The sequence below is a fragment of the Neurospora crassa genome, linkage group II (assembly GCF_000182925.2).
Source record: "Neurospora crassa OR74A linkage group II, whole genome shotgun sequence".
Classification (NCBI taxonomy): Eukaryota; Fungi; Ascomycota; class Sordariomycetes; order Sordariales; family Sordariaceae; genus Neurospora; species Neurospora crassa.
In genome coordinates, this window is record NC_026502.1 from 2,041,173 (window position 1) to 2,067,384 (window position 26,212).

General features: G+C 51.6%; 8 protein-coding genes across 9 annotated transcripts; 4 read left to right on the forward strand and 4 right to left on the reverse strand.

Moving 5' to 3' along the window:
• Positions 1–869: 869 nt before the first annotated feature.
• Positions 870–3,622, forward strand: poli (DNA polymerase Tau). Its single transcript, XM_958436.3, has 2 exons — positions 870–1,284; positions 1,440–3,622. The coding sequence occupies exon 2, from the start codon at positions 1,551–1,553 to the stop codon at positions 3,531–3,533; it is 1,983 nt and encodes a 660-aa protein (XP_963529.3). The 5' UTR covers positions 870–1,284; positions 1,440–1,550; the 3' UTR covers positions 3,534–3,622.
• A 304-nt stretch (positions 3,623–3,926) lies between these two features.
• NCU06756 lies at positions 3,927–9,357 on the reverse strand (the record flags this gene model as incomplete). 2 transcript variants are annotated; one of them, XM_011395284.1, is made up of 3 exons in its annotated part: positions 3,927–5,141; positions 5,194–7,227; positions 7,284–9,357. In XM_011395284.1, 3 exons carry the CDS (start codon positions 8,314–8,316, stop codon positions 4,222–4,224), a joined length of 3,987 nt encoding a protein of 1,328 aa, XP_011393586.1. The 2 variants fall into 2 exon arrangements, with proteins under 2 accessions (XP_011393586.1, XP_011393585.1); XM_011395283.1 differs by having other exon boundaries at positions 4,222–5,141; positions 5,194–7,236; positions 7,284–8,316.
• A 2,579-nt stretch (positions 9,358–11,936) lies between these two features.
• On the forward strand, positions 11,937–15,594 carry NCU06754 (CHY zinc finger domain-containing protein). The gene is made up of 2 exons (XM_958433.3): positions 11,937–13,890; positions 13,969–15,594. Exons 1-2 carry the CDS (start codon positions 12,508–12,510, stop codon positions 15,250–15,252), a joined length of 2,667 nt encoding a protein of 888 aa, XP_963526.3. The 5' UTR covers positions 11,937–12,507; the 3' UTR covers positions 15,253–15,594.
• Positions 15,595–16,375: 781 nt separating this feature from the next.
• On the reverse strand, positions 16,376–18,154 carry NCU11158 (hypothetical protein). The gene is made up of 3 exons (XM_001728109.2): positions 17,887–18,154; positions 17,756–17,833; positions 16,376–17,690 (listed from the first exon to the last, which is right to left on the reverse strand). Exon 3 carries the CDS (start codon positions 17,595–17,597, stop codon positions 16,770–16,772), a length of 828 nt encoding a protein of 275 aa, XP_001728161.2. The 5' UTR covers positions 17,598–17,690; positions 17,756–17,833; positions 17,887–18,154; the 3' UTR covers positions 16,376–16,769.
• Positions 18,155–18,354: 200 nt separating this feature from the next.
• On the reverse strand, positions 18,355–19,657 carry NCU11159 (hypothetical protein). Its single transcript, XM_001728108.2, has 2 exons — positions 19,242–19,657; positions 18,355–19,173 (listed from the first exon to the last, which is right to left on the reverse strand). The coding sequence occupies exons 1-2, from the start codon at positions 19,471–19,473 to the stop codon at positions 18,626–18,628; spliced, it is 780 nt and encodes a 259-aa protein (XP_001728160.1). The 5' UTR covers positions 19,474–19,657; the 3' UTR covers positions 18,355–18,625.
• A 263-nt stretch (positions 19,658–19,920) lies between these two features.
• NCU06752 (hypothetical protein) lies at positions 19,921–23,422 on the forward strand. Its single transcript, XM_958431.2, has 3 exons — positions 19,921–20,275; positions 20,339–22,277; positions 22,472–23,422. Exons 1-3 carry the CDS (start codon positions 20,116–20,118, stop codon positions 23,394–23,396), a joined length of 3,024 nt encoding a protein of 1,007 aa, XP_963524.2. The 5' UTR covers positions 19,921–20,115; the 3' UTR covers positions 23,397–23,422.
• Positions 23,423–23,585: 163 nt separating this feature from the next.
• NCU06751 (DUF1000 domain-containing protein) lies at positions 23,586–24,974 on the forward strand. The gene is made up of 2 exons (XM_958430.2): positions 23,586–24,133; positions 24,286–24,974. The coding sequence occupies exons 1-2, from the start codon at positions 23,874–23,876 to the stop codon at positions 24,695–24,697; spliced, it is 672 nt and encodes a 223-aa protein (XP_963523.1). The 5' UTR covers positions 23,586–23,873; the 3' UTR covers positions 24,698–24,974.
• On the reverse strand, positions 24,703–26,093 carry NCU06750 (coiled-coil domain-containing protein 25). Its single transcript, XM_958429.3, has 4 exons — positions 25,865–26,093; positions 25,678–25,717; positions 25,432–25,535; positions 24,703–25,353 (listed from the first exon to the last, which is right to left on the reverse strand). Exons 1-4 carry the CDS (start codon positions 25,935–25,937, stop codon positions 24,953–24,955), a joined length of 618 nt encoding a protein of 205 aa, XP_963522.1. The 5' UTR covers positions 25,938–26,093; the 3' UTR covers positions 24,703–24,952.
• Between the last annotated feature and the right edge of the window lie 119 nt (positions 26,094–26,212).

Here is a 26,212-nt window from a genome sequence, read left to right on the forward strand (position 1 = left end):
AGGAGGAAGAAGGGACTGGGCGGGCGGGCGAGCGATCTAGACTGAGGACGACATTGTGTAGTGTAATGAGTGAGGTGTGTCGTTTCCAATTCCTACCTCGCTCTACCTAGGTACACAATGAATGATATGAATCGGATGGAAACTGTCCGGGAACGGGATTGAAAAGAGGAGGCGAGATGAGCTTGAAGAGGGAGGAGGAGACCTGAACAGTGAGCAGGGCACTGCAGCCTTGAAGACAAGAGTGGAAGGAAGAGGGAGATTGGTACCGATCTTACTTTCCACACCTCCATCTCTCCAACTCCATCGTGGACTGCTCTTGCCCATTCCTCTTCCCGTCGTCATCAATTGGCATGCTGGCGAGGGCACTGGACTCAAGATTGGACTTTCCCATTTGGGGTGAGGGTTCCTCCCATTTTGGGCTGATGGATCGCCTAATTCACGCTACAGAGGCCGATGATCATCACAGTGACCGGGACCAGCTTCCTTCTGCCGTGGGCTGCCTTGCAACTACCTAAGCGCTGTGGTCGCTGTCATTCGCTGTAGGTCACGGCCGGCAATCTCAGTCAAAAATCGGGCATCCTCTCACCCGCCCGTAGGTTCTCAGTGCCGTCCATCCCATTCCATAGGTCCCATCGGCGCTCTGTGGTAACCCTACACTACACCATCACAATTGAGCCGCTAGGGCGTTCGGGATTGGTCTGTGCGGCAAGGGAATCTTGATCAAGTTACCGGGAGCCAATTGCAATAAGCCCAAAATGACGAGTGGAGCACAACGCTTAGCGTTCCACAATCCCCACTCTTTACAGTTGTCACATCCCGTCTCGACCCATTGCAACCTCCAAAACGGCGCCAAAAGGCAAGACCACCAACCACAACTCAACACAACTCTTCGAAACACCAACTCACGGTGCATTCACATCGTGTTTAGCCCAACTGCGACCGGACCCTAGCAAGCAAGCCCGGCCACCTCCCCACAAAACAGCAGAGGACTGGAGGAGAAGACATGGGACAGACGGGGGGATAGACAGACCCATCATCGCAAGACGTGAACAGCATCACCGCGACCTCGTGATGCGGCTTACAGTACCCGCGATGGATCATCCCAGGAAAAAGCCGAAAACCAAACACGATGATCGAATCATCCTCCATTTTGTACAGCATCCTTCCCTACTGTTCTTTATGCATTCTTCAATTGTAGATACAATATGGTGCAAGAACTGGTCTGACTGTCTGTCGGTGTGTGTGAATCTTCGTATGTAGGATCTCGATTGCTTCTACGCCCAGGTAGGTTTTGAATTCCACCCACCCACTCAGCCCACACCTACCCCTATCGCTTCAGAGTCATGGTGTAAACAAAGAAGCCTTCGGTTCTTCAACTAAAACACCCCAACCAAAGGTACACCTCCCCTAACCACCTTACTTACTAACTCCCCTCCAAGGTCTACGAAAACAAAACCCCTTCACTCAAATCCCTCCCCCTCGGAATTCGCCAAAAGTCCCTGCTAGCAACATGCAACTACCCCGCGCGCCGTCTCGGCGTCAAGAAGCTCATGTCCATCGCCTCCGCCCTAGCCATCTGCCCGGACCTGGTCATCGTCGACGGCGAAGACTTGACTCCCTTTCGGGACGTCTCCAAGCGTCTTTACGCCCTATTGCGCTCGTACTCATGGAATGACAGAGTCGAAAGACTGGGTCTGGATGAGGTCTGGATGGATGTAAGTGATATTATTGAGTATAATGTTGAGCTGCTGAACCGCCATGACTTGGAGCACTCGTGGTTTTGTTTAGACAATAAGGACCCGGAGAAGGGGTTTGCGTTTGATGCGAGGGGGTTTGCTGGGCAAGTTTATGGGAGGGAAAAGGTTGGTCTTGAGGGGCCTGGGACTGGGGGATATGAAGGTGGACAGGCTGGCTTGTTGAGAACGAAACTCCTCCTCGCCTCTCACTTGGCTCTTCACCTCCGTCTAAAAATCGAAGAAGAAGGGTACACCACCGCCTGCGGGATATCCACGAACAAACTCCTCGCCAAGTTGGTCGGTAACGTCAACAAACCCCGGAACCAAACGACCCTCTTGTCTTTGGGGCCCGACGACGGTGAGGAAACTGTTCAAAGATTTATGGGCAGTCACCAACTGAGAAAAATACCCGGAATCGGAGGGAAAACGGCCGCTGCTCTCTCGGACTATTTCATTTCCCAGTCCAAGCCTGGCTCATCTTCACCCCCAAACCCCAAAGAAATCACCGTCGACGACCTCCTCTCCTGTCCCGGCCTATCACCATCAAAACTCGACTCCCTCCTCTCGTCACTTTCTTCATCCTCTAGTACAGGAACAGGGACAGGCAAACACATCCTCTCCCTCTTGCAAGGCCATGACCCCTCCCCTGTCAAACCTGCTCGGTCGATTCCCACGCAAATCAGCATCGAAGACACTTATTTCTCCTGCCCTTTGGTCACCATCGAGCAAATCCGGCGGGAACTGGTGAAGATCACTGGGTCGTTATTAAAGAGAATGAAGACGGATCTGATGGACGACGACAAAAAGAGGTGGCTAGCAAGGCCCAAGACGCTACGGTTGACGACGAGACCGAGGACGGACCCGAAAGAGGGGAGGGGGTATGGCTATGGGAGGGTCTCGAAGAGTCAGGGTCTGCCTGGTTACGTTTTTAACAACGGTAACGCCCATGGTGACGACGAGATTGTCCAGAGACTTGTCGCCGAGACATTGCTACCGATGTTCCGCGAACTTAACCCGCTTAACCCGAGAAAAGGGGGAAAGGAGTATAGTATCGGGTTGCTAAATGTCTGTGTGACGAACATGGACTCGATCGATCCCACGACCGCTGGCGGCGGCGGCAGCGGAGGAGGAGGAAGGGATATCAAAAACATGTTTATGAGGGCGAGGGAATTTACCGTTTACGATCCCGAACATGAGCACGCCGACAACACCGGAACCCAACCCGAAACTGAAGCTGAACTTCTCGAACATTCAGATGTGGATGTGGATGTGGATGTGCATGCAGGAGACCCAAGCCACGACCCGGACTTGAACCTGGACATGAGTGATACAAGCTATGAATCCTCTAACGGGAAAGCAAGAGGGTCACTGAAAAATAACGACAACGGGGACCCCAGCACCACTAACCATCAACAACAACAACATCCCGTCTCAACCATCCACGAGCAAGCACAAGCACAAGCACAAGCCGACCGCGACACAAACCATCACCTGGGTACAAACATGTCAACCAACCATTATTACTTTCACATCGAAGACGACGACGAAGTCTGGGATGATTCACCAGACAATGTGTGGAATCACAATGAAGAAGAACCTACAGAAGAAGATATTGACTACGACGACCTGAGAGACGCCGAGGGTATGAGTTGTGTCAATGGCGACAGCGATGGTGATGGTGATGGTGATGGTGATGGTATCAAATGTCCACTATGCAACCACTTCATTCCTTTATTTGCATTATCTGCTCATGAGCGGTTTCACAGTATGGAGGAGTTTGAGGGGGAATTAGATTAGATACGTATTAGACTTGGTACACCCACCACACCAATGATAAGGAAATAAATACATTCAAATATGTGGATGACGTCCAAGTCGTTGTTGTGACGAAATACATACCGGCACTGTTTGAATCAAAACTTTGTGTTACATGTTATCTTTCATCCAATCTGAATGGACTCTGTCATCTCATATAAGAGCACCGCCCGGCCCATCACTTTACTTAGATGTACAAGTGGGTGTCTTAAACTGACTTCTTCCTCCTCCTCTTCACCATTTCATCTTTTGACAAGCACTCTTCCAACGCCTTTTATACACTTCACCCCCAATATACGTGCTGTGATGGTGGCTCAAAACTGGCTTCGATGGTAGCTGTGGGACATAAAAAATCATGTTGCTCAATCAACGGTAGCGTGGAGTTGTGTTTCGGCTTATTCAGAGGATGGACGCTACACGCATGTATTTATTTATCTGGCTTGCTTTCCGCTATCTTCTTTCTTATCTGATGCCGATAATGATAATGATGCAGTTTTCTCTTTGCCTCGTTTCTTCCGGTCTGGGATGATATGCAGGGTAACCAAAAAAAAAAAAAAAAAAAAAAAAAAAAAAAGCCATGTAGAAACTCCTGTTCCATAACCTCCACAACTCTTTCATACTAACACAAACACACCAAGCACAACATCATCCTTCATCATCCCCCCCTCCCTCACTTCAACCCAAATCCTTCACTCTCCAACACCGCCGTCCACAAGACTTCTTTCAGCCGCTCCCGACTTCCATACTTCCACAGCGCCAATGAATTAAAACACGTCCTCGCCGTCGGATACCGCCCGCAATCCTCGCCCAGGCACGCAATCCGAATCGACAGCGCCGCCGCCCCTCCCGCGGGTATTCTGTCACTGCCCGTGATAAACAGCAACAACTTCCTTTGATCTGCGGGGGATGCCTCCTCAAAAAGTTCCCAGAACCACCCAACCGTTGGCTCCGTTTCCACCGGATTCTTCGTACTCCAATTATCGTAGGTAGCAGCCGACTTGAGCGCCGAGATATCCAGACTTTCATCCGAGCCTCGGACCAGCAGCTCAATCTCCTCGGGTCGGAAGAGTGATAAGGCGTTGCCGCCGCAGACGGTGTAGAACCCCCGTTTAAAAGGCTCAAACTGGCGCGTCACCGCCGTATCCAGCAGGTAGCGTACGTACAGATCGACGTATTCGCGGCGATTGGCGTTGGTCACGGGACGGCGTTCGCCGTTGGGGCAGAGGCTGACGCGCTCGGTGGATCCGTAGCGTTCGATGTCGACGACGAAGTCGAGGCAGAAGGTGGATTCGACGTCTCCGTCGTACTCAAGGAGCTGGCGTAGGCCGCTGGCGAGGCGGGGACGGTATTCTGCAAGGTCGTCGAGACTGTACGTCATGGGTTGGCGAGGCTGGGACGTGGCCAGCGTGGGAGGCGGTGCGGCCATGAGGAGTTTTCGAAACGCGAACGGTGGCAGGGCGACGTCGAGGATGGTGGAGTTGTAAATGGCGAGACCGAAGACGACGCCGACTAGAAAGTATTGCTCGGATGGCTCAAGAGAGGCGGGGTTGAAGTAGCAGTACTGGGAGTCCTCGTCGTAGACAAACATCCCTAGAACAAGGTTAGGACGACTAAAGTTAATCATCAACAGAGGTGGACTTACCATGATCGGGATTGAACACCTCACGGACAAGGAGCAAGAACCACTCCTTCCGCAACCCGCCAGCGTCAATGCCCTCTTCTCCCTTGAAATTAATCTTCAAACCCTTCTTGATGTCCTCCCCGCCGCTGCCGATCACCTCGCTCACAGCCTTGAGGCTGTCATCCACCAGGCAATCCCGACGAACATCTAACACCAGGTGCTGCTGGATAACACGATGAGTCAAGATGCTGTTGAAAAAGGCGTCTCTTGCCTTGTCCTCCATCTGCCGCTTCGCGTCATATTCAAGGATTTGGATCTTGGCGCCTATGCTGAGAAGGAAGGGAAACTGACAAAAGGCAAACTTTCCTTTTTTCGACTCCCATGTTTCAAAATCCGCCACGAGGTCGGAGTCGTCAAGAAGAGTGGTGTAGAAATCGCTTGTGGCAAGAATTTGCCCGCGCATTTGGACCCGATCCCTTGTGCTCGCCACGGGTCCATCCGTAAGATTGGCGAGGCTGCGCCGTGAATGTCCCGTGTTGTTGGCGGCGAAAATCAGCGCAAGAACCTGCGCCGAGGCTTTGATCTGCCAGTCTTCATTGTATATCTTCTTCTTTTCTTTCTGCTTCTTTCCTGATGCCTGTGAAGATCCCAACGCAGCATGAAGTGAGGCCGCAGACCTGCCAGCATTCAGACTTGGAATCAAACCGGCGGTAATATCCACTCTGGCATCGTACTTCTTTTCATTCTGTCGGTTAAGTCGAAATGCTAAGAAGCTCGAGATGAGATCTTTTGTCTTTATGAAAAGAGGTTCCGGGTACCTCGCAAACCAGTTGACGAGATGATTGTGACACTCGTTGGGAGTGTTAGACAGAAGACCGACGATACGCTTTATGATTCCGGAATGCCTTCCAGAAGAGGGACCGCCCTGAGTAGACCAGAATGAGTCCATATGCCGGAACTCGCCGGTATATGGCTTGTAATTGGCATGAAGCAGTGGGTTAGCGGCAAGAATGAGAATAAACCGTAGCTCATGAGGCGCAGTCATCAGGCGTCCGGGCCGTTTCATAATCGTCTCGCTAGCCCTCAAAAGCGACCTATGAACATGGTCCTGTCCCACAAGCAACTGTGCTTCGATCTCCTTAAGCGCTTCAGGAGGCACAGCGAGACTGGAATCCTCACTGACAAGCTCATCGTAAAACTTGGGCCAGGACCGCACAGCGTCAAGCACTGCCGTATACCAGTCCTCTACTTCCGCCCAGTCAATTCGAGGACTTCTTGGGCTTACTGCAGACGCGCCAGGATCGCTCCGGTTGGACGATGACCTCCCTGGTACCTTTTCTTCGTGTCCTCCCGTCCACCAGAGACCATTCTCCGCAAAGTCCCCCAGCAAAAGCATTTTGGCGTCCAGCTCAACAAACGGCTGTTCTGTAGTAACCGAGTTTTTGCGGGCCTCGGGTTGAGGTATGGGTGGGGGTTGAGGTCGGGGCTGAGGTTGCGACTGCGTTGGTCGACGTCTACGCTCTGGTTCGCCACTAGGTCTAGGCTGGTGCGACGGGCGGGTTGTCGAGAACGAAGTATTTAAACACTGATACGAGGTGAGGCAGCTGATTATATAATCCTCAAGCCGTTTGAAAATCCGCCTCGAATCTATCTCAGGATTCGCAATCTGTGGGCTCGCCTGAGGACCGGGTGCTTGGAGGACGAGATCAGGAATGGCCGGTCGTTTTTCGGGATAGGATGATGAGTACGACCGAGGCGTTCTATTGGAACGCTGTTGAGGATCCAGGTCAGTATTTGGAACCGTTAACCCATCGCGCTGCGGTTGTGGGCTCACGCCTACCGCCCTGCTTGTTGCCGCCGGTACCCTTCCTGGATCACTTGGTGACGAAAGCGAACTTTCCTGCTGATCTTGCGAAGGAACCTTTGCCAGGGTAAAATAAGAGTCTGGCTGCACATCTGCTTGTCGGCCCGATTTTGAGCGTAGAGCAGACGAAAGATATGAACGCAGACATTGTGTGGCCAGTGACTTTGTATGACCTAAAGAAATTGGTCGTTCTAGGCAGGCTTTAGTGAGTGAGCGAACAGTCATATCAGATGGAGGAGTTTCTTACCATGAGAGAAGACTCGCTCTTCCGCTGCGGGAGGTGAGTTCCGGGAAGCATCCCGCCTAGGACCCTGCCCTTGCCCTTGGCCTGAGCTGGATGGCTGTAGGTCGTTGACGGTCAAGCAAATGGTACACTTGAAGACGGAAAGCTCCTTGGGCCATCGCACCAAGCACCCGCACGTCATGCAATTTCCCGTGCTATAGTCCTTGCTACCCGTAGAAGGAACATTCCTATGATTACGAGAATGCTGTGTTGAAGGCCTGCTGGTACCGAGCTTGGGCGCATAACCGGCGTCGTCTACCGTTTCGGACCCGGAATCGCCAGCATACATCTGGTATGCCTTCTTTTTCTTGCTCGAGAACAGAGACGGGAAAGGATGGCTCATGGAGCGTCGATGCTCTGGTCTCTGAGGACGAGCAGCTGGAGAGCTGAAACCCTCGTCAGATGAGCTGGAATCGTCGACGTTGGTGTTGCCTGTGTTGCTGGTGATGCGCAAGTTGTTCAAGACAGGGAGGTCCGGAACTCTGGTGGCACTTCGAAATCGACCGGCGGTCGTGGCAGCATGAGGACGGCGGCGGACCTGGACGTTTGCGGTGGGTGGCCGGTTGACGCTTACGTTGGAACTCAGGTTTCCGCTGCCGGGGCTGTTGCCGTTCAAGTTGTTGTTGTTGCCGTTGCTGTACTTTCGGTTCAGGTTATTTGTAGTGATGATACTGCCAGCGCTCGGCGGAGGACCAAAGGCACGGTGCGACTGCGGAAACGGGTGCGGGTGCCACTGCGGATGCTGTTGCTGTTGCTGCCGCTGCGAGGATCCCTGTGAAAACGGCGCTTGTGGATGCTGAAGCGGATCTTGAGGCGGATGCTGGAGTTGGTGCGGGAGCGGGTGCGAGTTGGCGTGGGAATCCACTCTGTTGGGAAAAGGCCCCAATGGCCAAAAGGGCGAAGTGGTCGAGACCGCCATCGAAGGAGGCGTGGAGGTGTCGTTGATATTCATGGTACCTTCTCGCGTAGACCGTGCCTGGGGGGTATAGATGGCCATCTTGATGATTGAGCCTTCCGCAAAAAAATAAAAAAAAATTAGAAAAAGTAAAAATTGCGTCAAATCTGTGTGTGTATGAGTCGGGTCCTTCCGAGAGGGAAAATAGAAGTAGTGTAAGACCGATTGTTAGATGATGGTGGCAACCACAAGTCGGTTAGGAAATCATCAACAGGGCCACAGTCGCAATGTAGCGTACGCCAATGACACCTTCGCCAGGGGCTAGGCCTGTAGCCAGTAAATAATGAGCTCAGCTATGTAGAAGAAGTAGAAGCAGGAATGTACCATAGGTAGGTAGCTGTGACCTGCAAAGCTCTTTTCTTTTTTCTTTTTTGACTGGTGAGTGGCAGCAAACTGAAGGAAGCGACTGATGGATGCAGCCCAATGGGAAAATAGATGTCCTAGGATGAAGGTACCTAGGTAGAAGGGAACTAGAAAGATGGAATGCGTGCTTCAGTTCCAAATGGATGGTGGTTTCCGAGTATACCTTGGGTACCTAGAGGTAGAGGTATGCACCAAGTCATGGAAATGATAAAAGTATCCGATTATTTGATTGTCCGTTGTGGCTTCCAATTTGTCTGATACGCGATTTTACATGGCGAATGAGATGGAACCTGTCGACAACAAAAGTTTCGGACCACAAGGGAGATTGAAGGCTGGCCCGAAGCGATGACAGTCATGACACGGCGGATCGGATCGAAAGAGCGCAGATCGTCAAAGCTCCAGATGAAAGGTAAAGAAACGAATTCCTAGCCTTTACCTGTCTGGTTTTGCATTGACTGACCTTGACGGCCGGCTAGAATCGCGCTTGTCGTCGGGAGAGGGTGAAGTGGATAGATATATCGTTGCGCGAGTGGCTGAACACACAATGGTAATGGCCGGACTGGATTGCGATGGAGGCCGAGGAGAGAGAGTGGTGGAAGATACTGGCTAGCGAAGGAGGATATTGTCGGGTCACACAGACGAATGGAGGAATATGGACTCGGATATGGTTTTGGATCAGGAAATGTGGTCATGGATGAGGAAACTCGATGATGGACTGAGGCGGTGCTGTCATTAAAAAAAAAAAAAACAATAAGCACAGCCCGATGAAGGGTTTGAGACGTCCGGGTCCAATTTGTCGCCTGTGATGTTACACTAGAGGTACACGCCCAGAAAAAAAGCAAAAAGTGGTTGCTAGGTGAAGTCAGGGTGCTGTTGCTGTCGGAGTGCGGCAACCTGCCCTGTTACTACCTAGCTGCCGTGGCCCAGAGAGGTGACGGTTGGTTGGGTGGATTGCAGATGCACAGCCTACCTTAGCCAAACGTCATGTCAAGTACTTGCATTTCTGTTAGGCGGGATAGCGATGTGACGACACTGGGGCGAGCCAAGAAAGACAAGATTGGAGCAGGAACAAATGTTTCACGGACGCGTGTGAAATTTTGCCTTATCTAAGTACCTAGAGAAGCCATAACCGTACCCTCGCTGGCATCCATCCGTGGAGATTCCTGGGTTGCTGTTTAGAATCAGCGTCAGGAATGCCCTCCTAGATAATGTTCGATAGGTGAATGGGATGAACCTCCAGTAACGACCTGACGGCAGCATGTACGGTGGTAGGTATCAGTCGACGTCAGGGGTACTAAGTACTACCTAGTACTACCGTCTACCGTACATCCCATCCATGGGATACACACAGTCCGGTCCCGTCAAGTTTATGATCCAGCAGGATCACTCACAAGACAGCAGTTCCAGTTGGCCCGGTCCCCTGTTCCACATAGCAACCCCCAAACATCTGACCATAGTGGTGACGTGCACAGGCCACTTTCCTTTCAACCGTGACCAAAACTGGCACGCCAAGCCAATTTTGCCCTGTGGTAGACCCCTTCAGTTTTCCCGGTTTCACCTTTCCATACCCTAGGGACATACAAATCGACAGTGAATTTTCCCATCTGGTGTTTCTATTTTGGGATTGTGCTTACCTACCCTTTCAGAAAGGGTAGTTTTCCGTCCAACTGTTGCTGGAACAGGGGACCTAGCTGACTGTATGTGTTAAATAACAGGGCCATTCTAGGTCCTGGCAAGCTGGGTCCGGCCAGCCGAATCGTCACGCGGAAGGGAAACGCGGGGGCCAAGTGGACGACAACAAGTAAAGGCATGTGGATGTAATAGAAAGTGTAGAGGTATCTTGGGTAACGTGTGTGAAGTCCCAGCTCAGCCAGGGACAGCCCCCGTCCCAAAGGGGGTTTCAGAGCATAACGAGGAATGGTGACTGAGATTACGACGGGCGTTCCCTTTATCGCCCATCCAAATTGAAATCGATTCTCCGTTACATTTCTCTCACTCAGCTCCCTGAAGCAACACACCAAGAACTGAACATGCCCAGGACGGGAGTTTCCTTTTCGAGCACTCCACTGTATACATACTACACACTCACGGCTACTTGGCGATGGCTAGGTAGGTACCTTTGGGCTGGAGATACATGTTAGTAAGGCGCCAAAATGAGACAAGGGTCCTTGTGAATCAGTTGGTCGCCAGCCAAGGTCGCTTCCTCTGACCCTTGTCACCATCGGTTACCATAACACGACCGCACTAACAACATGTGCCGAGCTGGAAGTTGCTCCTTTCATCTGCAGTCTGCAGTCTGCAGTCTGCACTCCAGTTGCTTGTGCAACAACATCATCCAGATCAGAGCCGTTGCCGTCGTAACCCCACAGGTTGCCCCGCATTGGCAGCTGCAGCTCAGGCCCGTCGCTTCTGTGACCGATTCTGGGGCCGTGCTGGGTTGTTTGGGAGCTGCACAGTTGTGGTCGTGATTCTGACACTTGCCGTTCTTCTTCCACCAACGACAACAAATGTCCACATGACTAGAGATGATTCCTTTCTTCTCTTTTCAACCTGCTGCCAGCATGCTTCGTTCTGACGTGGTCGTGACCCTGATATGAGTATGGGTCAAACGGTGTCCGTATAGTTCTCTTTCAGCAGGGCATATACCCTACCAAAGAATTACCTACTGATCACGGAGACGGACAAGTTGCCCGACAGTGACCGTGTCCGGGTCTTTACACTACAGTACTCGTCCACTCCGGGAAGTCCGGGCCGTTATGATGCGGTCGGTCTGCTAATCACCCCACCAGCTTGCCAGCCAGGCCCCAGTCCTCGACGGCCGGCCTTCCGAGGGAACGGACGGATCATCTTGATGTCTGCCAAAGTGATCAGCCACGTGGGCAACGCAACAAGTCAACGCTCGTCTCTCTCACACTGCACAGGTGTACACGGCTGAGGTCGGCGGATTGCATTGAACTGTTGTTGCTGTCGGGTGGCAGTAAGAAACTGTAAAGTCGCGTGTTGTTGCAGATGCGGGAGACAGACATCTCACCAGGGCCTGGGGCTTCATTGGCGTAGCGTACCTCAAGGTACAGGCGGACACGTGAAGGCGCAAAACAGCACGCGTTCCTTACCTAGGTACCTAGCAGCCAGACAGGGGAAAGCTGCTGCCGTGTCACAAGCTGTTGCACTGCGATCATTGGCGGGGAACATGCCCTTGGCATGGCGACAACGATGGCGAGATGCTGAGTGGAAACCTCAAGTATGTAGTGTAAAGTCAAGAGCCATCGTGTCGATTCTCCACCGGACGGAGGACAATAGCGGGCGAATTGACGACATGATCTGCCCGAAATCCGGAGGGAAAAAAGACAAGCAGGAGCACGACGACTGACTGACCACACCAGTCTCGGTCTCACTGCACCCACCCATCGAGCCATCGTGTCATTTGTCATTCCGTCTGCTGCGACAGCTCGACCGACATTTCGTTCTTCACTCCCGCGTCCCTCGTCCAACATCGTCTTCCTCCCCCAAACATGAACTTTGATGGATGATACCCACCCCATGGATACACACAACACCTTTACATACTCTTGTTAATTGACATTATTGCGCTTGTTAGCATAATTTAGTCTTCCGTATATACTGGCTTATTCTAGCTCTTCAGCACACATACCTTCCTGGTGTTTTGCCTTCTTTTTTTTTTTTTTTTTTGCTTTCTTTCCTTTCCGCCTACTCCGTAATCGCCACCGCGCTCGCCCTTGCTCCTTCTCTCGACATCACATTGTCCGACGATCCCAGTCAGTCCCGCTGCCGCTATACGTTTACGTCCGACGAAGCCGACCCCAAGGAAGCAACTTGGAAACAAGGTCTGCGACAACCGCATGACCTGCTATGGCCACCTTAGTCTCTGATTTGCTTCGAGGAGCACAACGACAAGTTCGACGATTTTCCTCCGGGTTTGCCGCTGAAGAGCCCGATATATCCACGCCGTCTTCCACTTCGCAACACCAGAGAACGAGATCTGATGGGGCTGCGCTGCCCGAATCGGTGTTCGAGGACGGAGACGAGAACTATAGGCGAAGTCTGGATGGGATTGTTGTTGGCAGAACCGTAGCGCAGCCGGTGGCTGTTGTAACAACAACAACAACCACACCAACCAACGTCGCATCAAGTTCGCATTCGAGGTTAGGGGAAGCCGCCGATGTCGCAACTGCCACTCCAGAAGCAGGGCACACAGGACAAGTTCCAGTTCCGCCAACATCCGCAGCGGCATACGAATCGACGCCGCCGGCGCGACCGTCGTTAACTTCACCAATCTCTGCGCCGGCGCCAGAATGGACTGCGCAAGCAGCACAACAGAGCCTCCTCACGCTTCCCCGTATCCCCTCCCAGGTGGACTCCGACGCTCGATCCCAGACCGGAGAGTTACCAGAAGATGACGGCAAGAGCGCATTGAGGAAGAGGATACAGGCGATTCAAAATCAGGCCGACATCTCGCAGGCCCTCAAGGCGCAGCTGATACATCAAGTCATGACGGAGGAGTACTATCAACAGTCTCCACATGCGCATGATGGTACTATGGGCATGCGCCCAGAATCGCCCAGCGGTCGGAGCGTGCGTAGTGTGCACAGCGTCAAGAGCGCTCGTAGCGCGCAGAGCCATAGCCGCGATCGATCATCGAACCGGGATCGTGATTCCTTTGGCCCGTTGCAAACGGCCTTGAAGTTCTGGAATCCTCTCGCGGGCGAAAGCGGATTCAGTGACGAGGATACCCTGAACATCCACGTTACAGAGGAGGATCTGAAGCCGACCTATGCCCCCAAAACCGTCCCGAAACGCGACGAATACGGGGTGCGAGAACTCGACGTCAGTCTCGCATACGCGATTGCGCAGGGGATACAACCCGAGGAAGAAACAGAGGATCTGGACGAGCACGGTCAGCCCGTTCTCAGACTCGGTTGCAAACACTACCGGCGCAATGTGAAGCTGCAATGCGCCGCCTGTGATCGGTGGTATACGTGCCGGCTCTGTCACGATGAGGTGGAAGATCACACCTTGCCGCGGCGGGATACACGTCACATGCTGTGCATGTTGTGCGGTCGAACCCAAAAGGCCTCGCAGACTTGTGTTGGTTGTAACCAGTCAGCGGCCTCTTACTATTGTAATATTTGCAAATTGTGGAATGACGATCGGAACAAACCAATCTATCACTGCAACGATTGTGGGCTCTGCCGAGTTGGGTTGGGCTTGGGCAAAGACTTTTTCCATTGCAAGGTGAGTTGCTTGAAGCTCGTGTGAACAAATGGATGGCCCCTTTGACCCAATATGAACTGACGGTTTGTTGGTGAACAGAAATGCTCAGCATGCGTCTCCACGCGCGACGAGCACCGATGTATCGAACGGTCAACCGACTGCGACTGTCCCATCTGCGGCGATTACCTGTTTAACTCTCCGCGACCGGTTGCGATCATGAAATGTGGCCATACCATCCATAAACACTGTTTCAGCGCGCACCGGGAAAGATCGTACAGATGTCCGGTCTGCAACAAGAGCTGCGTCAACATGGAGATCCAGTTTCGTAACCTTGACATCGCCATCGCCACCCAGCCCATGCCCGACGAGTACCAGGATGCCCGGGCCGTCATCTCGTGCAACGACTGCAGTGCAAAAAGCCAGACAAGGTACCACTGGTTGGGACTGAAGTGTTCAGTCTGTCACTCGTATAATACGGTTGAACATAAGCTGCTCCATATGCCTGGCGTGGATGGCGATCAGGCTGAGGAAGAACCAAGGGCTGTCACTGGGTCGAGTGATGCCAACAACGGAGCGCAGGGTGTGAGCATGCTGCCAGTTGCCCTTGACAACGCGGCAACAGCCGGCGATAGACGACTATCGGCTGCTCGAGGACTGGATCCTCAATATCCCGACACAAACGGACAACAAAACAGAAGTATCTTCCACTCCGACCCGATCTCACCACCACGGCGTTCAGCCCTAGCAGGTCTATTCGCCAACCGAAACCGACAATCTCCATCCTCTTCCTCCGCCGACCAACCACATCCGTCCACCTCCAACCTCCCCACCACCCCATCACCATCTACCTACTTCCCTCGCCCCTCCTCCTTCGCTCCTTCCTCTCCTGCTGCCACAGCCGCCGCCGTCCTCGCTTCCGCCGCCGCCTTGGTAGGGTTCGGCGGTTACTCAGCATCTGCTCCTTCTGGCGCAGCAAATAACACCTTGATATCAGATCGCGCCATCCCCGGGATGACAACGACAAGGACGACGAGGAGGAGAACAAGAGGCAGGTCAATAAATGAAGCAGCTGGACCTGGGGTGACAACGAGCGCAGATTACAATTCTGACGATTACACCGATGACGATGAGGAAAGTCGGTGGGGAGAGGACATGGTGACGCTAGAAGACGTGCTGGGTTTCTTGGGACGCTCGCCGAGAAGGTTAGTGCCAGTTCCTCAGGATGGGCACACCTCTATTAGGGACCTAATAGATGAGGACGATGAGGATGATGAGAGTGGGGAAGAAGAGAGCGAGGAAGAGAATTATGATGATGATGACGACGATGACATTGAAGAAATTGGGGATGGAGGGTTTGAATTGGACTTGATTGGTCATAGATGATAATTTGGATGAGGAATGGAAAATCAAGAGGATAGGCGGAAAGGAAAGTCGTCACGGGCAGGGATTATGAAGGGATGACAAAGGCATTTAACGCAGAAAGCAGGGAGGCATGGAAAGAGCAGGAAAAAGCAGGGATAGAGAATATCTCTTTTATGATATACCTTATACAGTATATTTTGTGGTCTTCACCGTCTTTATTTTTCGAGACGCTGTACCAAGGCAACTTTCAGTGGGCATGAGCATGAGACTGGAGTTCGGTTCGGCTGGATGGGTAGGGGAAACTAAAACAACTAGAATAGGGATATCAATTACTTTCTCTAACACCATGTAGCTTCGGCTCCCTGTTTTTTTTTTTTTTTTTTTTTTTTTTTCTACCGCCGTGAAGAACTGGTATAGATGGAAGTCAGTTTACGCCAATTTGAAAAGAGCGTCCAAAATCTAATGATGCTTTTATGGAAATAACGATTTATGTAATATATCAAAACGAGGGTTTCAAAACAGAACAACATCGAGCTTGAGCTTGTAGTGTGCCTACAACCTTGCAGTTGACGATCCACCCACCCTATGTAGATCGACTGTTTTCCACCTAGATAAGGCTTTCGACGACAATTTGATATCAACGCGAATATGTATATATATCTATGTGTGTGTGTGTGTGTGTATCAGGTCTTCCAATTTGGAAAGGATCTCGAACTCATGAGCTCATCATCCTCTACCTTCGTGACTCTGCAGCCAGATGCGAAGAAGAAGATTAAATAAAAAGATTATTTAGGAAGTGAATAGCATTTGGCTTGATAGTGTACATCTCTTCAGTCCGCACTGCTTTAGGACCTTTTGGCCGGGAACTACTCACTTGATCCATATATAGGGGTGCCAGGACGAAAACAAACTCGGGAGAAGTATTCTTGATCACCTCACAGAGAACAAACAAAAAGGTTGTGAGATTACAATAGGGCTTGGTTACGATCGAGGCCTGCTTGCCTGATATCAATACGACTTTCGCACTGTTAGTTCCCTAGAAGACAATTGATATAGATAGGTAGCTGGGCAGTTGGGCGGTTAAACTAAGGAAATAATTCCCTTCATGTGAACTGCAAGAGGATCAACTGGACAGTCACAGGTTGCAAGGGACAATGACGACATGTTCTAGTTTAGTTGGAGCCAGATCTAACTGCTACTGAGAGAACTATAGGAAAAAAGAACACTGTCTTGATTTTATGTCGCTGTCTTTTGTATCGTCGATGACTATGCGAAGAACAAACTGAAAACAGTCGCTGAATCCATCTTTTCCACGTCTTCAGATGGCTGATCTGATACATTTCATCGATCTGGGTTCCATCATGGTGATTGTTCGTGAACCGTGTGAAGCATTCAACCCGCATAATCATTGGTCGTCGTAGAGGTATGCCTCGCCGTCGCTCGAATCGAACTCGGAGGTGAGTTTCTTCTAGTGTTGGACATGTTTGTGGCCTCTATTCTTCCCACTGGCTTCTTTATTATTTTTTTTAGCCTTCATATCACATGTGGTGGCGTAGTTGTTCGTTGCCGTCGTCGGGGCTGTTGCTTCCACTGGATGATTGTACTTCAATGACCTCCGTTGTCACCACCGGTGCCTGTTCCTGTTCCGAATCATCTTTGGCGTTTTCCTCGCCATCTCCTGGTTTGCAGACTTCTATTACCTCCGTTTCCGCCGGTGCCTGTTGATCTTCCTCTCGCGAGTCTTGGTTCACCTCCCCTCCGTATGTTTCACAGAGTTCCTTTGTATCATCCGTTTCCTCCTCTTCTCCCCTCTGGCTCCAGTCTTTCAAGAAGCGATCATGGTCCCAACTTTCCGCGGGGCTTGGCTGCAACGACGTCGAGATCATGGGTGGCTCTCTCACGAATCGCAGCATCTCCTGGTAAAACTTGATCCTCTCTGTCCGGTCCGGTGCGCTTTGGGCCCTCCTGGCCCTTCTCAATCCCAACGGCAAACCACCGTTTCTCCCGGCTTCTGTGAGGTTTCTTGATACCCTGCGACCACGACTCATTTCGGAGCGGAGCTCCTCCCTTCTCAATAGCACGTGTAGTCGGCGAATCAAGTCCGCCGCAATCTGGTCCATCTTGCTGTCAGAGAGGCACAATGGCGGATACTTTGTCTTCAGCTTCTTGAACGCCATAATCACCCATCGAAGAGTGTAAACAATGTGATTTAGATGGTACCGCGAGATGGTGTCGTTCGGCGCGGGTTGATAACGCTGATTTTTGCCGTCGGAAGTTAAGTCGATATCCAGCTGCTCTTGGTCGTCTTCCTCATTTGACGGTTCACGCTTCTGAGAACCGAGTAAAACCCTCTCCCCGCCGATCATCTATTTTCGGCGAGCTGCACTGGGGGTGGCCGCGGCGGCCTCGATGTCCGCTTGGATGACGCGGGATTCCACGCGAAGCTTTTGGATCACCTCCTGTCATGGTGTGTTAGTTGTTGCCCCACGGACTGGGCTACGTGAGGTTATGAAGACAGTCTTACAGCCAGCGCCTCGGGCTTTACGCCATTTTCAATCATGGAAATGCAGATGGATAGCGTTCTGCGGTCGAGCTGACAGTTCTAGTTTATGATTAGCAGTCGATGTCGCAAGGAGGGTGACACTGTTGGCTTACCAGGATGGTGGAAATCTCATGAAGAATGTCTACCGCTTGTTGAGCGGCGGCCTGTTTTTCGCTCTTCTCCATGGTAAACGATAGTATGTCCTTTTTTTTTTGGAATAGAAAACCGTGATTATTGTACTTCAAGAATAAGGCGCAACGTTTGGTGAGTTAAGTACTGATGCGATGTGTCGAGTTGAAGTTGAAGTGAGAGTGGAATGGAAGGGGACAGAGGTCGGGTGAGCGAGGTGAAGCGTTGTGGTGATTCCCTTGTGGTTGACGCGTCGGAACCTGAAGACGCTGACGGGAGGAGCTGGTTGGCGGGCTTTTGTGATACTACATAACAATTACCCCTAAAAGACCCAAGACTAGGAAAGAACGAGCTGCTACAGCGGCATTCTACAGGGGCACCTTTCTCAACCGAGCGCCCTTGCGTTCCTGCTTTTGACAAAGATGAAGTCACGCCTATCGGTGCCAAGGGACGGGAACTAGGTAAGCGATGCCCGCCATCCGAGCGACGGGACTCACCACCAACGACCTAGCAACAAGGCATACACGAATTAGCTCACAATACCTACCTCCACGCAAGTAGGCGACACTCGCATGATGATAGAAGCAACCTAAGGGCGGGAGACCAATACATCCTGAAATCGTTCAATCCAAGTCCACCGGCATCTACAGGCCAGGACGTCCAATATTCGGGGTATCTAACCGCAACTATCCAAACTCTCGATCCAGGCCAGCTGAACTGAAATCAAGATTTCATGGCCTCAACAAACAACTCTCTCATGCCCTTAAGTAGCACTACGAGCTCCCTAGTCTCGTTTACTCGGTCCAGCACTTTTTCCACCTTTTCTCTTTCCAGCTTTGGCCTACAATGCCTCACGTCGTAGTCCCTCCCACTCATGCTCAACTCGAACCAAGCCTCTCGCTCCCAGTTCCTCTCATCAATGTGCGTATAGACAAACTTGAGCCTGTCCTCTGCTCCGGCACCCTCGATCCGCATGCACAGGTTCGTGACCCAAAAATCCAGCTCTGGCACGTTGTACCTCGCCTGCGCCTCCAGTTGCGCAGCGTGCGCCCTTTGCGCTGCTAGACGCGCATCAATCTCCCTCTGTGTGGCGGCAATTTGCTCTTTCAAAGCATCACGCATCGCGGCTTGTTTATCCCGCTGCTCGGTGAGCGAAGCGATGGCGGCCTGCATTTCGCGTGTTTCGGCGGCCTCCTTGGCCATGGTCTGTTGGTAGGTGTTGGTTTTGAGCTGGAGGATTTCAATGTCTTTTTTCTTCATACGCTGGTCCTCTGTTACAGGAAGCAGAAATTAGTATCAATATGCACCCTCTTGGTCTCACCAGGTGTATGACACGTACCCTGGAGCTCTGCCACGTTCATCCTAAACTGGTTCCTCTCCTCCAGCACACGCTTGCGCCCTTGCTCAATAAAAGCGTCAAACTTGGCCGTGAACTTGGCCATGCGATCGCGCAACTCATCGAAACCAAAGTTGATGCTGGGTAGGGTATCGGCGAGCGATGGTCCGAGGGGCTGTCGGCTCGTCGAGAGCGAGGGCTCGAATGTGGACGACATGACGCTTTTTCGTGACATTCTTGATGCTAGTCGCCAAGGTTGCTGTCTATTGTACTAGATTCTGTATTCCGACAGTAGATGATACAATCGAAAGCTTTGCGACGCGACTCGGGACAACGTGGTTGTAGGGATGGCTCAGCTGTTCTTGAAGGTGGGGGACTTTGGTCAGGTTCTTGACATGTTTACGTCCCTTCCATTTCGGGCATGGTTTCCTGGGGAATTGGATTCTGAGCAAGGTCACTCTCTGATTGGCTGTCAGCTCATCAAAGATACGTACCCGCCTTTTCCGGAGACCGTTCAATGATGAATCGGCCCCACCAAAAAGTTCGCGGTGGACCCGGCCGGTGCATTTTCTCTGCGTTTCTTGAAAAAAAAAAAGACCGAAAAAATAAAAAGAGAATGCTGGTTTGACGTTTCGCATTTTCTTCTTCTTTCCTTCCCTTCTTCCACAGCATTTCTTTGCTTCCAACATCCCTCACCAACCACCACGGTCAGGACTCAATGCGCCGGCGCACTTGAGCTTCTACCTCTAATATCTTTTTTTTTTTTTCTTTTTGTTTGCCTGACTAAGTCGCAAACACCGAGCATTCGGTATCGGGGGAGAAATGATCCCGCCGAGCACTTCGTCATCGCGAGCTACCCTCACTCCGAGAGCTCCGAATGGCTGACCGACATGGTCCCATCCGCCCTGTCGGCCGCACGCATGCTTTGAGTCGCCCTCGCGCTCATGCTGGTGGTATCGTCGGGCGCTTGACCTACATCCCCGCTCAAATCAACCAAGGCACTGGTCAACTTCGCAAAGATCGTGCTAGAGATGAGAGTAAGCTGCTCCTCACCTGCGCCTCACTTTGGGCATTTTGGGACTAACCGACTCCGCTGTTAGTTCCTCAATTCCAACAAGTGACGCCATTTCTGCAGTGGTCCGCGCCCACCAAGACAGCTCTTCCTGACCTTGGCAGCTTTGGTCCTTCCCAACTTGCCAAGTCTCAGAACAATTGGCTCCTCAAAACCCTCCCAGAGGCTTTTCTCGGAGATGCTGATACCGAGACGCTGCTCATCGAGGAGATCAGCAACACTTACTCGCGCACCCGTCCCGCAACACCAACCACTGCCTCCCTCCTGGCCACTGGAGAGATCACTGATGTTAGAGACCCTGATAGAGTCAAGGGACACACGGTGCTCGCCACTGCCAGCGGAGAGTCGGGGCACATTCTTCGCTTGATCAGTCTCGCCCGTGAAGAGTGGAGCTGGAGAGATGAGGACGTTAAGATACGTCTTCATGCCCCGAACCATCATCTCGAAGGAGACTGGTGTCAGGACAGCGTTCCGATCTCATTGATCAAGTTTGTCAATGACAGCAGAAAGTTCGAACAGATTCGCTGGCTCATTGTGCAGAAACCGACTTCAACTACGGTCTGCGAGCCCGAACTCAGGAAGCTGCCGATGCAATGCTCATCCTCCACTCAACCATCTTCCTCAACCCTGACGCAACTTGTTGCCAACCCCTTGTTCACCATCACATCCAATCGATCCGGGGGCGGTTCTCATTCGGATGTCTCCTTCAATCCGCTTTCTGATGATCAAGTCCCTCAGCTTGCCATCATTGATCAAGCTGGGTATTGGAGCATATGGGACATTGTTGGCCGTCGAGGTGGACGGCCCAAGGTGATGAAGCCGGTACTGAGAATGTGCGGCAACATCAGCCTAGGGTCCATCCCAAAGTTCCCTGGCCGGACAGCAGATGATCAGGAACCACATAGAATCATGTGGCTGTCTCTGAAAAGGGACAGGTCCGATGATGGAAGCCGTTCAGGAAGTCGGCCAAGAAATTCTACGCGCGCCAAACCAAGGCAGCGTCTGTCTCGGGCTAGCTTGCTTCTCCTCGGAAACAGCACTAATCTCTGCCTTTTCGACACGGAAACTTGCAAATTCGAGGTCCAGCCTCATTTGCTAGCAGCAAAGAAGGGAGAACGTCTTTTGGACCTCGCCCCTTCGCACTTGGATCCATCACAGGCCTTCCTTCTCACGAACACAACCATTTCCTGGCTTTCTGTTAAAGACGATGGTTCTGGAATGCGGCTTGAGCCACTTGTCGTTTCACCCCACCGAAGAGACGTCCAAGATCCGTCACTGAGGCTCGAGGTGTCTCCTGGAACATTCATCGATGGTGCCTTGGCCTGCTTCATGTCGATCCGTTCCAGTCGAAATGGCGAAGTTACTGTCTTTTGGTTCATCAGCCCCAGCTCAGGGAAGCCTCTTCGCTACCATCGGGAGTCAGTTCGCCTTAGAGCTTCATCCAAGTCCATCAGCGTCGCTATGCTTCCGGTCGAGCGACGAGTTGGCCAAGCAAAGCTTACGGCACCTCTCACTCGTGCTCTCGCGAAGAGGCAAACCAGGTTCTTCCAGCTGGTTACGCTGGGACACGATCTGGACCTGAGCTGCTCGCTTTGCATGTGGTCTGACGAGCCTGGTGTACGGGTGCGACCTCCTGATGAATGCGTAGCCCGTTCTGGCTCTGCATCGAAGCAACCAATATTGCGAGAGCAACTGCGCAATGCATTTGCCTTACCAGACGAGTTTGACGACCATTCCTTGGTCGGCGAGTCTCAGAGCCCGGAACTTGGCCGAGATTCATCTGGAAGTCTGAAAAGGGAACCAGATACTCAGAGTCTTGTGGTCTACGGGCAAGCATTGGCCAACACGCTAGTGGTTCCCTCAACGTCGAACGAGGCACAGTCATCGCAAAATGAAGTCGACATTACTCGCATCGCCGACGTCCTTAGTCGTGAGACACACGATGGCTATATGCCTAGACACTCTCTGTAAGTTGACGTAATTTATACTTTGCACAGTATCCGTCCAATATGATGATTTCTCGAAAGAGAGGCTGTTTATGATCAACAATGATTACCAAAATACACCTATACATTGTTCTATTTCTGATCTAGGACTCACCACACACACCTGTCATTCCTCCTTTTCCGTCGGGACAGGTTGCTAACGCTTTGCGTCAAAGACTTAATCTAGTAAAACAAACAAGAGGTGTTCAAGACGTCGTCGGACTCGCCTCACGTTGGTCATCCCATCAGCACTTGTTGCTCGAAAACGTTCCTGGGAGACTGGTTCCCACCAATGCTCGTCACGTCTTGGGTGACGAGATAGACCGCGCCTTTGAGAAGTTGATGGCGATGTTCTCTCATCTTCCCTTGAACCATCGAAAGGCGTCCCGAGAAACTCTCATTCCCAAGCTGCAGCTTCTCGCGGCCGAGACTCTGCTTTCGGAGGCCGGAGTAGCGGCAGTACCTGAAGAATGGGCTGCAGCGGAGACTTGGGATGGCAGATTGAGTCAGAGCCAGCCATTTGCCAGTTCCATGCCTTTTGGCAGCTCTCCTCCCTTGTTCTCCTCACAAGTTCACTCCCAGTTCGTACAGCACTCACAGTCGCAATCACAGTCTCAAGGCTATGATACGAACCAGAGTCAAGATCAACCAGACGGTGAAGATGTAGTGGGCGTGAGGCTACGCCAGTACGTGGCCATGAACCCCGTTTCGAAGAGAAGTGGCGGTAGAACCCGAGTCACCTCTCACTGGGAGCTTGGTGAAGACCCCAATGTCATCACATGGAAGCCAGGTCAAGATGACGAGGAAGATGATGCTGGTCTTAGGAGAAGGCGCAAGCTCGAGGCAAAGCGCAGGAAGAGAGAGAAGTTGCTGGCGAGGATTCGCGGAGTTGAAGCTGTCAAGGCAGAAAGTCAACCACTGCCCTTTGCCATTCAGTCGAGCCAGCCGAGAGGTTTTGCTTTCACGCAGAACACTCAGCCGGAGTCATCGCAGTTTTTTGCATCGCAGCCCATGTCACAAATTGTTGCAGGACCGCATGGAGGTAGGCCCTCTCATGTGAAGAAGAAGCAAAAGGTGAAGAAGCGGATGGGATTCAGATAGATGAATATGACCGTATGGCAACCTCGTGTTTTACGTGCTTGATCCTGACGTGATGTTGTGTGACAAATAGATATGTGTGACCGATGGTGGAGGTAGTTCGTTTGCTTGCTGATCGATGGATGTTTGGATGAGAAAGTGCGGAAAACACTCGAAGATTCGGCGTTCAATGTATAGGCCAATTCTTGTAAACGACTTTCGTCAAAGTTGTTTGCATGCTATTCTACATCTTCCATTTAGCTTTCCGATCTCCGAAAGGCATTTTTGTTGACGGTCGTCGTTGAAATGTAGTTGGTTGCAATCACCCACTGGAAGAACTAACGGTCAACTCAAATCACGCAGGTTTACGACGGAAGCATTCTGTCTTGGCCCCTCACTTTCACCAAACTTCAACAACCACCCCGTCGTCAATATCAATCATCAAAACCTTGACAACACGAGGCACAGAAATCTTATATTCCAACACCTCAACTCAGGACAATGTCGCACCACTGCCACGACGAGCACGACGACCACCACCACCATCATGAGGGCGGGGCAGAGCACGACCACTCTGACGACATCACCCCCGCCGTGCAGTTCTCGCTGTACCAGCACATCAACTTTGACGAGATCACCACGCTGAACGAGCAGGTGCACGGCTCCGGCCAGGCCATTATCAAGAAGACGTGGGCCGAACGATTGGCGACGGAGCCCGAGGTGGTGAGCGATGCTGATGAGCAGCTGATTATCAACGTTCCGTATGTCACACTACTACTTTATCACACTTGATCACTCAAGTCATTCACATCATCACGAAATTTCAATGTCACTCCTCTCCCGTAACATACACATCATACAATGACCCCATCATACACACCCAATCACTAACACACCGACCCTTCCCGAATAGTTTCACAGCCCAAATCAAACTGCACTCGGTCCTCCTGCGCACCTCGCCCTCCCCCTCGGCCCCGCGCACCCTCCGCCTCCTCGCCAACGCCGACATCCACGATTTCGGTCAAGCTGAGGACTCTACCCCCACACAAGAATTCGAGCTCTCCCAGACTTCGGAAATCCAGGAATTGCCCGTCAAGCGAGCCAAGTTCAACGCCGTGCAAAGACTGTGCTTGTTTTTCCCGGATAATTTTTCGCAAGGAGAGGAGGATGAAACGAGAATCAGTTATATTGGTTTCAAGGGGGAGTGGATGACGTTGGGACAAGCGCCGAAGAATATCGTCTACGAGGCGGCGGCTAGGCCGACGGATCATAAGGTTAAGGGAACGGCGGATGCAAGAGGTGTGGGATATAACCGTCAGGGGTAGTAGAGAGGACCTTTTGAGGGGAGTGAGGAATGAGTGACGGGTAGAAAGAGGTTCGAGAGTGGATAAAGGAGCTACCTCTAGTGATGGGTCAAACCGGGTTTAGTTCTTAGTCTGCTGCTTTAAAGGCGGCAGCATACCAGATAGGAATCAAGGTTGGGAAGGTTCTGACGATGGCTTTCGGGCATCAAAGGATTTTCAGGTCTTATGTAGCTTGGAAAACTTCAGTAGGTTTGTTTCTTTTGTTCTCAAGCAAATTTACATGAAATCATCCTCCCAGGTCTCATCCCGATCCTGATTGCTCGAGTTCATCATGTTCTCCTCAGCAAAGAGCTCATCGTAGGCATGATCCTTCTGCCACTTCTTCTCGGCCCGCTCCTTCTTCAGGCGATCCTCCTCCTTCTTCCGCGCCAGCACCGCCGCCTGATCCTTCTTGCGCAGCTCTTTGAGATGCTGCTCCTTCTCCTCTCGCAGGTCCGGGTGCTTCTCAACCTTGGTCTTGTTCAGACGGTTGACGATAGCATTTTCGCGCTGCGCGATCAAAATGCGCTTCACCTTCTTCTGATCCTTGAAGCTGACCTGGCCGACCGCCATGCTGCCGTCCTTCTTGAGATTGGCCCATGGGGTATAGATGATTGTGATGTTGTCCTTCTTGTTACCTTTACAAAAGCACAGAGTTAGTCCTCACGAATTCCCCCATGACTTCCTGACAGTAGAATTCAAAAGCAGCAACTTACCCTCGATGGAGTTGGCCTTGGTCAACTGACCAAGGTCGGTCAGGAGCTCCTCGGGAATGTTCTCCCATGTCCAACCCTCTGGGAGACGGAGGTAGATATGAGCACTGGAAAGTTTGTCGACATGGAACTAAGTAGGGCCTAGTAATGAGAAACAGAGCATAATATGACGAGAACCTCATGGGGAGTCATACCCTACGAAGAATAGTTAGAAAATGCCGAACTAGGCTTGGCCGGGGTGAAACTTACCATACATCCTCCTCCCAGCCGTGTTGGATCAACTCCTCGTCTATAAAATAGCATGTTAGATGAGTGACGAGCTGACATCTATATCCAAGTCAAATATGCAATGTCCATGAGTGTGTCAAGATATATGCATATTCCACAAGGAGATGCAGAATACCACCAATTGTGGCTGATGATCATCTTCACGTACTCTCAAACTTGTCTTTCCCCACATAAATGAAAGCCGGGGGACTGACGACGGTCGAAGTGAAATAGAAGACCATGGTTGCTGATGCCTTTGGAAGAAATGAAAGATGGGAATATTGGGTATCTCAAAACGGCGACAATGAAAAAGACACTTCGTGCAAGAAGGGAAACCAAGATGCAAAAACGCGATTTCTTCTCTGGGGCTGTGTGGTGGTGGTTCGAGTGAAGATGTTTTAGCGGTTGAGTTTGGGGGATCCAATGCGGTAAAATGCGCCCGCACTCCAGCGGAAGTAAAACTACCTAAGTGAATAGAAAGAAGCAATTAACCCTAACCCTTCTTGTAGAGATGTCA

What these genes read in the sequence shown, in the direction of transcription:
- poli (XM_958436.3), top strand. Translation starts at nt 1,551, where the DNA reads ATGTCCATCGCCTCCGCCCTAGCCATCTGCCCGGACCTGGTCATCGTC.
- NCU06754 (XM_958433.3), top strand. Translation starts at nt 12,508, where the DNA reads ATGGCCACCTTAGTCTCTGATTTGCTTCGAGGAGCACAACGACAAGTT. An exon ending in AAGACTTTTTCCATTGCAAG is followed by an intron (nt 13,891 to 13,968) that starts GTGAGTTGCTTG and finishes GTTGGTGAACAG; the next exon opens with AAATGCTCAGCATGCGTCTC.
- NCU11158 (XM_001728109.2), bottom strand. Translation starts at nt 17,597, where the DNA reads ATGATCGGCGGGGAGAGGGTTTTACTCGGTTCTCAGAAGCGTGAACCG.
- NCU11159 (XM_001728108.2), bottom strand. Translation starts at nt 19,473, where the DNA reads ATGTCACGAAAAAGCGTCATGTCGTCCACATTCGAGCCCTCGCTCTCG. An exon ending in GAACGTGGCAGAGCTCCAGG is followed by an intron (nt 19,174 to 19,241) that starts GTACGTGTCATA and finishes TTCCTGTAACAG; the next exon opens with AGGACCAGCGTATGAAGAAA.
- NCU06752 (XM_958431.2), top strand. Translation starts at nt 20,116, where the DNA reads ATGGCTGACCGACATGGTCCCATCCGCCCTGTCGGCCGCACGCATGCT. An exon ending in AGATCGTGCTAGAGATGAGA is followed by an intron (nt 20,276 to 20,338) that starts GTAAGCTGCTCC and finishes CTCCGCTGTTAG; the next exon opens with TTCCTCAATTCCAACAAGTG. An exon ending in TATATGCCTAGACACTCTCT is followed by an intron (nt 22,278 to 22,471) that starts GTAAGTTGACGT and finishes TTTGCGTCAAAG; the next exon opens with ACTTAATCTAGTAAAACAAA.
- NCU06751 (XM_958430.2), top strand. Translation starts at nt 23,874, where the DNA reads ATGTCGCACCACTGCCACGACGAGCACGACGACCACCACCACCATCAT. An exon ending in CAGCTGATTATCAACGTTCC is followed by an intron (nt 24,134 to 24,285) that starts GTATGTCACACT and finishes CTTCCCGAATAG; the next exon opens with TTTCACAGCCCAAATCAAAC.
- NCU06750 (XM_958429.3), bottom strand. Translation starts at nt 25,937, where the DNA reads ATGGTCTTCTATTTCACTTCGACCGTCGTCAGTCCCCCGGCTTTCATT. An exon ending in GGCTGGGAGGAGGATGTATG is followed by an intron (nt 25,536 to 25,677) that starts GTAAGTTTCACC and finishes CAAACTTTCCAG; the next exon opens with TGCTCATATCTACCTCCGTC. An exon ending in CAAGGCCAACTCCATCGAGG is followed by an intron (nt 25,354 to 25,431) that starts GTAAGTTGCTGC and finishes GCTTTTGTAAAG; the next exon opens with GTAACAAGAAGGACAACATC.